Consider the following 9,322-nt stretch of genomic DNA (forward strand, 5'->3'; position numbering starts at 1 on the left):
AATAGACATTTTTAAGTTCTTGATTAATACTTTTCCAGTTCTTTTCAAATTTGGTATCAAGCATTTTATACACGAATAACATAAATTGCAAATTTTAGGATTCCCACACCCCTGGGGCCTTGGCGGTTGGACAAAACTGTCAAGAATTAATCATTTTTCAAAACTCGTCTCTAGAACCGCAGATGATTAAGAAAAACTAAATGCATAATAATGTAGAGGAGGAAATTGTAAATTTCATGATCTCCGGGGGTAGGAGTTCTGACCCCAGAATGCGGTCAAAATTAGTATATAGTGCTTATATGTAAGTTTGTTCATTCAGTAAAAATATGACAGCATACTTAGAAATAGCAGAACAAGGATGTACACAACTGGTGAATTTCATAATCCAGGATTTTAACTCTAGGATGGGTCCAAAATAGTCACATCTTTTAATGTTTTAAAGTTAATACACCTATTGTATTACGTAAAGATTCTCATCACTGTATGTACTTTTGAAGGCATTATAGAACGATTTTTAACAATACCTCTTGTTCTATGCTGTTGTTGAACATGCGAATTCAGCTTAGATAGCCAGAACTGATTTTTTTTCTACATTTTATAGCCCTTGGAAGTAGTAATACATTTTCACTAGTACTCAGGTGACCGATAGGACATGTGAGCCTCTTGTTAAATTGAGGTAAGCTATTGACAACTAAGATGAAATTCAGAGGTTTCTATAATTTTGTTTAAAGTCAGCATTTTGTAAATGGTATGGTCGTTATAACAATTTAGTTTGCCATTACAACGTCATGGCAATCTAATTTACAAATTAAACTTATCATTAGGTCGAACGCTGTCATTGCGTGTTTCACACCAATTGGCAAGCCGTTCCTTCTATATCAATTTGGATTACAGAGTACTCTGTTTATGTAATTAAGATCCTGAGTTGACGGAGGGTGTGACCGGTCAGCAGGGGATGTTTACTTCTCCCAGGCACCCTTACCTCACATCTGGTATATCCAGGGGTCCATGTTTACTCTTAATGTTATATTCTTTATAAAATGAAATTGATTGCTTTAATTTTTAATTACTTTTTTTCATACAAATCTGAAATTTCTGAAAGTAACGTGATACTATAGATTACCTGTCGTTCGGAATTTTGACTAAATATTTTGCATGCACCAAACAATGCGATCCAATAAGAATCATTTCCACAGTAAGTATCATGTTCATGTATTCTACACAACTCTAAGGATATTTTTTTTCAATTGATATTTACAAGTTCACGAGTCCAACATTACATATTTTATTATTCAATTGGCAAGAAATTTGGTCATTTTGTTTGATATGTTATTAACTAATTTTTACATCATTTTTTTTATGAATTGGCCCTCTTCCTTTAACGACTTCGAAGGACTTTGATATGTAGCATTTTTCCATAAACGTGCTGCACATATTTCTTCATTGGTAGAAAGAAGACTTTCCTCTGAGTATGCATTTGCCTATGTTAAACAGTTTTTATTTAAATTATATACAATTTGCATAATTTGAATTGTTGCAGTATTATCATCTTAATGTTTCGTTTACATAGTTGGAACCACTGTCTCGGGGAGTTTTATCATTGCCAGCAGTAATCTCCATGTACTCGTCAGTTTGGCGGACCCCTAGTTTGTCATAATCCTGTGGTTCCATCATTTGACTATGGCCTACAGGTGGTTCTGGTTGGCTAATATACCGTTGTGAAGGACACTGTCTCTGTTTTTGGTTTACATACACTAGAACAACGATCACAGACACAGCTACACCAAGGAGTGTTGTAATAACACCTATAACCACGTATAATCCACTGGAGGGACTTCTGTCTGGAAAGAGTAGTGACTTTCAAGTAATTCTTTTTTCAAATATTCCCTGATAATAATAATCATCCGAAGTAGAAGAAGAAAGGGAGAAATACCTTACCATTGTTTGAGTCCGGCAACACTAAAAGAAAATATGTAAATTAAATTATTCAACAATCACTACTCTGTGCAAATGCAAACTGGTTATGAGACTTATGTCCGTGACGCTAAGAAAATAATGAAAATTGCTTATTAAATGTATCTTTTTAAACCATGATTATCGTTTTTGGAAGAATGAGACATGTTTTCTATTAGATTTTATGTTCCATGTGTTTTGTGAAATAAAGACCATTATAACTTTCATATTTATATATCATACACTCATTTGCATTCTGTTTCATTTCTATCTAGGTGTAATGAATATGTCATGCGTTTATACTGAAACGCCCGTGCATTTCTGTTGACATTTTAGACTAGGGCATGTTAAGAGTCAGCGGGAGGGGTACTCAATTAAGATTGAACCTTGTCTTAATATATTTCATGATAATGCGCCTAATTATCTCTGTAACCAATTTATACTTAACGTCGATAATACTAGGAGTGCAAACAATAAGAATTAATAATACCAAAGATCAAAGGCAGAACAGTTCGTTGTCATTCGGGAGTGAAATGCAATGCCTTTAGAAACAAAACGGCTGTCAAAAAACTTTTCATAACGATGTAAAGTCGCTATTAGCAAGTAAAGCAAGGAATGTTATGGGGCATGAGCAATGTTATAGATGGTATTTTGATTTATTAAATTATAACCTTCAATTATAAAATATGTCGAAAACCTTTGTCTTTTTTCATTACATTATACAGATATTAATCACAACGTTCCACAATTCCAATACTCTTGTATTGTTTACTGTGTTTTGTCAGTTCATATTTATCAGGTAATTTTTAGGACTCCGTTTGAAATAAGTTAATTTCAGATTGTATGTGTTCTACTTGGGTTATATGTCATATATCCATGAAAGGTGAAAATATGGAACAGTGATCAATCTTATAACTCATATAAGCAATACAAAATACAGAGTTGGGAAAACACAAACCCCTGGATATACCAAAAGTGGGATCAGGAGGAGTAAGCCTCCCCTACTGACCGGCCACACCCGCCGTGAACCCTATATTTTGATCAGGTAAACGAAGTTATATGTAGTCAAAATCATTGTGCCAAGAACGACCTAACAATCGGTATGAAACATGTCAGATGACATTTAACCCAATGATAGGTTGTATTGACTAAGTGTCTCACTTATTCTTTGATGTGGCCGGATGGTTAGAGCATCGCGCTCACAATCACACGACCTCTCTGTCGGCACGGGTTCGAATCCCGCTCGCGCCTGTAAGTGAGAAAGTTTCCCAGTTTACTTTCGGAAGGTCGGTGGTCTTTTCCCAGGTACACTGCATCTGGGTTCTCTCTTCCACCAATAAAAACTGGGCGGCACCAGATAACTGAAAAATTGTTAAGTGTGGCGGAAAACAGTAATCAATCAATCAATCAATCAATATTCATTGATTGTTATAATCGCAATGTACTACAGATTATGTCAGGTTTCAATTTGGAATTTTAAATTCATAATCATGACATTCTGTGATATTTCACCCCAGAATATATATTTATATTTAGGAGGGACTTTTCGATCATTGAATAAAATAACAAGATACCATTAAAATTCGGATTAATCAAGAAAAACCGAAATATATTGATTTCTGAGCACAGTTATTGTATATCTACAAACTGTTCAAATCATTTTAATGCTGTTTTACACGAAACATAAGTAAACCTAAATTTCTTCTTTTTTGTCGACATATCAGCATTACATTTTACTAATATTTCAAAGAAAGCAATGCATTTTATATTTTGTATGTTAGAGATTTTCACGGAAACATTCATCAACATTTATTATGGATGTCGATGTTATTGATGTAAACTTATACGATACCAATTTTGATCCACCAGATGTGCATTTCGACAAAATTAATGGTGTCTCCTCAGTGATGTTCAACCGAATTTTTTTGAAATACGAAAAAACAATAATTAAAACTTGTAAGAGCTATTTTAGGGAAAATCAGAGTGCCAACAACTAGAGACAAATTCGTTTAAGAAGATAATCCTTAATTTTGAAATAACAATATTATTCACGCATATCTAAAATATCAGTCCTTCAATACCCAATGAGAATTTTAGGAACTCCTTTGTTATACAGCAAAATGATATTTCAGTTTCTTAATGTTCATAGTCGATTCGAATTCTCGTCAAATTCAGAAAGAAAAGCATGATCGACACTGAAATAAATACGTACACTATCTCAATTGCACACTGTTTTAACAATCAATGTCTACACGCAGTGTCTGTTACCTTTACACCGGGGGGGGGGGGGTGTTGTTTTCCCTCACATCGTTAATCTCTACACGCAGTATCTATTACCTTTACACAGAGGTGGATGTTGTGTTCCCTCACACCCAGCAGTACAATTCCCTGTCCTATGGTCACATGGTGCCCTATATCTGCACTTCCCACATTCTCCCGAGCAGTCAAGTCCGTAGAATCCATCAGCACACACTTAAATTGGTATAATAATATGTGTCTTCGATTATGGAATTTACTAAGGTTAGACCAAAAGTATTTATTTTGAAAGTATTTCATTTTAAACTGGCATATAATGAAAGTAGAATATTCATCTACGTATGACGTACATTTGTATTGATCTGATCTTGAGGTTATAAAACTTTACTGTACTCATACTGAAACTCAGCTATATTTCTTTTGAATACGACTCTGAGCAATCTCTAGGAATATTCGAAAAATCTTCGAGCATGTTCTCCATTTGAGCATGAGAATAATTTTGTAAAAGTTTTATAACCTTCACTTTTGAGTATGAGTACGATTTAGAACATGTTGTTCGAGTTTGAGTATAAAAATGTGCACATTTTTTATAACCTCCAGACCACTGTTGTATTCTAAAATCACATGAAATATACTTCACAATGGAAACCATATGATACCCCCCCCCCCCCCAATGATAAACTATATACACTCATGAGTCGGACGGATTTGTCATTTCCCATTTGCTCAACAGACTCAAACGAGTGTTTGACATTTATGTCAGGCAACTGATTTCATTTTTCTTTCCATATTTTAAAGTTTGTATTGGTTCCATCAAAAGGAAATATAAGGGTTAATATTGTAGTATATGCGACCTTCAAAAATGGAAGAAATCCAAGCAGATGAAAATGCACATTATCTCCATCTTAAGAGGATACATATATTATTCAACAAATTAGATATCACGGCAATGGATGAAATATGAAGATAACGGATAAAGGTCAATCTCCCAGGGTTAAGCTAACACAGGTCCATGAACGTACCAGAGGTTGGATCAGATGCTTTCAAAAAATGAAAACTGACAAGCTGTATACCGTTACATCTGGTTCCACTCCAGTTGTACTGGCATTCGTCTGGACAGGTACCTGTTGTTTTATCACATGCCGCTCCTGATTTACAATGCCCACATGTGGATGTACAGTTCTCGTCAAAGTAATTCCTTCCACACTCTACATGAAATGAAACATGAGAAAACGAAAGACATATTGTTATATGTACTCATTGTTACAAGGGCTCAATAGATTCGTTTAAAACCAACACTTTGCAAATCATATGGTCATTAAATCATCTAATGCATAAGTACAACCTTTTGTAAGGTCAAATACTGTCTTGTGTCTTGAACCAATTGTTAGAACGTTCTTTACTGGTTTGCACTATGGATAATCCCATTTGCCTAACCAGGATATGGAGCTTACTGAGGGTTTGGTCGGTTAACAGGGGATGCTTTCTCCCCGGGGTACCTGCTTTAACTTCTGATGTGTCCAAGAGTCCATGCCTAGCCTTTCCATAATGTTGCATTCCTTAAAGGAATTCTGGCATTGATCATTGTTCGTCATTTTCCTTTTCATCGTGGACTTAGGTATACATAAATGTATAAAAGAATAGCGCGTGAATCACGTCAAAATTCAATAAAATGCAAGCAATTAAGCTACTTTTTTGTCTTTAACAATACATCAATCAATTATACGTATGTAGAGAACATATACTTTTTCATCTAAATTCATTGTGACTAATTAGAAACTGTAAAAATAACGAACGGTGATCAATTTCACAGATAGTATAAAGAATGTAAAATTAAGAGTTCTGCAAACACGGACCCATGGAAATACCAGGCTCGGGTCAGATGCCAAGGAGGAGAAGACATTCCCCGTTGAGCGGCCAAACCTGTCATGGATCCTCTGTCTTGATACGGTGAATGAAGTAGTTATTCGGTAAAAATCAACATGTACAGAACGATACAACGATACATTGTATTTCAAAATAGAAATATTATAACGACCAAACGTTATACAAAATGCTGACTTTAAACGAGGCTATCAATTCGATGAAGAAGACCATAATTGACTAAAGCATAAGGCAAACTTGGAATTCTGCGAACACAATAGGTGGTGATAGATGCTATCTTAATGCTTCATAGCAGTCTTAATCTGCTTTTAAAAGAAATATTAAAATCATTATACCTTTGTACATATCAGTTTTGCACATCGTACGTTCAGCTGGGAATTCCATATTGTACACGTAATGGATTTTCCATCATCAACAACATAATTATCATTGATCTTATCATTGATATCAATATTATTCAGTTAATTTCAAATAAACCACTGACTGAAATCGTTCGTGGTGCTACGGATTGCGTATCAGATTGGTTAAAACTTTTAAAAAGGTCTCACCTGTACAATATGGAGGATCCCAGTGTCCGGCACATCCTTTTGAACACTCTCCGCTAGCTTTGTCACAGGGTTTCTTATCAAAGCAGTTACCACATGACACTGAACATCTCTCCCCATAGTAATGATCTTGGCACTCTGGATTCGTAAAAGGGTATACATACCATAAACAGATCGAGAATTCAAAGCAAAGCTAATTCCAAGTACGTGGCGCAAGTGATTATAATATTAAGCGCGATTACTTACCTTTACAAAGTGGCGCTTGCCATTGCAGAAGGCATCCCTTCTCACAAGTTCCGTTCTTTTTATTACAAGTTCCACTGCGACAGCGTCCACATGTTTCATGACACCACTGCCCGTATTTACCATCGACACAAACTTTAAATACAAAAACAATTCCATGTTGATGGCCAAATATTCATTTTTACAGGAAATGTCAAAAAACGAACACACAAACGGCATTATCAATACATGTAAGTCATAGCTTCATTATTGGTAGAACGAATCGTTACCATCGCATTTCGTTGTCATCCAGTTCTCCTCACAGCCATTGATACACTCCCCTGTTCTATTGTTGCATGGCTTATTTCCAACACAGTGTCCACATTTCCGGCAGGTATTGTTAGAAAGGTAATAATCAGATCTACATTCTAATAGAAGAATACGCAGTACACACTTTACATACTCTAACATACCCGTATATAACATGCATTATTTCCAAACAACATATATCCTTAGATTGAAACATTATTAATTGATAAACATTTGTTGAAATCCACTACAGTGTCCACATTTCTGACAGGTATTCTTGGACAAGTAATAACCAGGTCTATATTCTAAATAAAGGAAGCACTAACGTTATATATTCAATCAAACATAACAGAGTATTTCAACAAAACATATTCTTTTAAGTGAAAAGCAAAAATGATTGATTCACAGACATTTTAGGCACTGTGTTCGTCTAGGAAGTGTGCCTTTCAAGAGAGTGTTACATATCCTGTTTCATGAACACATTACAAAATATCAAATATGTTCGTATTTTGTGCAAATTTAATTGATTTTAAAATTGCAGAGTATGTTATTGTATTGGAAACAGTAATGCTTTGTAGCAAGATTTCTGTTTATTGAACAACCGAATTATTTTTTATACACCTTGCTTGCACTGACCCATTTATTCAATGGTGTTGTAATTCATGTATAAGCCTGGCGTGGCAATGAACGTTGTATTTTGTAGACATTAAATGACATACACAATCGCATACTTTCTAATCATTCTAAGATATCATAACAGGAGAACTAACAGTCATTTATCCAACCTTAATATCATTCTGTTAGACATTTATGCTATATTTTCAGTATGTTTTAAATTACCTTTGCACTGTGCGTCTGTCCAAAACCCACCACAACCCGTTGTGCAACCGCCATTTGTTTTATCACATGGCTGACCTTGCATGCAGTGTCCGCAGACGTTTTCACAATCCTGTCCATAATAGCCATCTTCACACTCTACAGTTTAGATTAGGATTCAAAATTTAAGCAGATGTCACGTTTACATCCAAAACGCCGACTGCTATTTAAAGCTGACACAAATTAATAAATATGTACACCTTCCTCATCTTATCCGTCATATTTCTCTCAGATAGCCTAATTTACTCTACCAGTATATACCCCAAATGTGATTGTCACACCTGAGGTATTTTTCTAGGTGGACTCGACCAGGGCACATCTCCGATAGTAATATGTAGGGAATGCGAAACAAATAAAATCACATTTTAAAACACTATGTTTTCCTCAAAATTACAAAATATTTATTGTATACAAATGCAACATTCCGAAAGTTTAGATAATTTAGAGAAAAAAAATCCAAAGAAAAAAAAACCTTTTCTTGCATACTTGCAAGTGCATGCAAGTATTTGCAGTTTCTTATGAAATAAATGTGGAGAATCATTTGCCAATTACATACTGATAGAATGGAATAAGCAAAGAGCATAACATTTATTATTTATATCAATTCTTACAAAATACAGATCCATGCCATATGCATAATATGTGATGCACATGGCATATTGGGAAAAAAACCTTATCAAATACAGACGACTATTCAACGGGTATCGTCGATGTGCACTTACCGAAAATATTACATTCTCTTTATTCTGATAAATCCACTAAACAAAATGAGAAACTCCATTTGTATCTCGTTAGAACTTTACAACACGTTGTCATTCCATTATACAGATTGCGACACACTTCACCCGTGCCAAACAGAGTGTCTTCAATCAGGGGAGATGTCAGAGTCGAACATTTTTCCTGTATTGAATGCTTGTCTGGTCGAGGTTTTGCAGTTTATAGGGAATCTAATCATATACACTGAGCATCTGGTTGGATATATTGCGTGCTCAGTTCAAAATGTATCGATGATCATATACAAACTTGGATATACAAAGAAGGGAATAATGATCGAAACTATACATCTGTTTGAAAATGCGGGTATTACATTTGCAATCCAAAATAAACAGTTGATTATACAAAGACAAATATAAAAGGAAATGTATAAAGGAAAATATAGTTTAATTGTTTCTTTGGGAACCACACACATAATTATTTAGGTCTCTGTGTGCCCATATTCATTGATTGAACAGGAGAGAGAGAGAGAGAGAGAGAGAGAGAGAGAGAGAGAGAGACTG

The 9,322-nt window shown here is 34.9% G+C and overlaps 1 protein-coding gene across 1 annotated transcript; it reads right to left on the reverse strand.

Moving 5' to 3' along the window:
- Positions 1-1,269: 1,269 nt before the first annotated feature.
- On the reverse strand, positions 1,270-8,223 carry LOC125660819 (multiple epidermal growth factor-like domains protein 6). Its single transcript, XM_048892642.2, has 8 exons — positions 8,010-8,223; positions 7,151-7,288; positions 6,885-7,016; positions 6,642-6,776; positions 5,283-5,417; positions 4,291-4,425; positions 1,939-1,959; positions 1,270-1,841 (listed from the first exon to the last, which is right to left on the reverse strand). Exons 1-8 carry the CDS (start codon positions 8,089-8,091, stop codon positions 1,546-1,548), a joined length of 1,074 nt encoding a protein of 357 aa, XP_048748599.2. The 5' UTR covers positions 8,092-8,223; the 3' UTR covers positions 1,270-1,545.
- Positions 8,224-9,322: the final 1,099 nt, after the last annotated feature.

Source organism: Ostrea edulis, chromosome 8 (genome assembly GCF_947568905.1).
Source record: "Ostrea edulis chromosome 8, xbOstEdul1.1, whole genome shotgun sequence".
NCBI lineage: Eukaryota > Metazoa > Mollusca > Bivalvia > Ostreida > Ostreidae > Ostrea > Ostrea edulis.

Bases quoted from the DNA above. Each gene is read 5' to 3' on its own strand.
- LOC125660819 (XM_048892642.2), bottom strand. From the start codon at position 8,091: ATGCAAGGTCAGCCATGTGATAAAACAAATGGCGGTTGCACAACGGGT. The intron at 7,289-8,009 runs GTAATTTAAAAC...TTCTTCTATTAG, and splicing joins GACAGACGCACAGTGCAAAG to AATGTAGATCTGATTATTAC. The intron at 5,418-6,641 runs GTGAGACCTTTT...CATTTCATGTAG, and splicing joins GGATCCTCCATATTGTACAG to AGTGTGGAAGGAATTACTTT.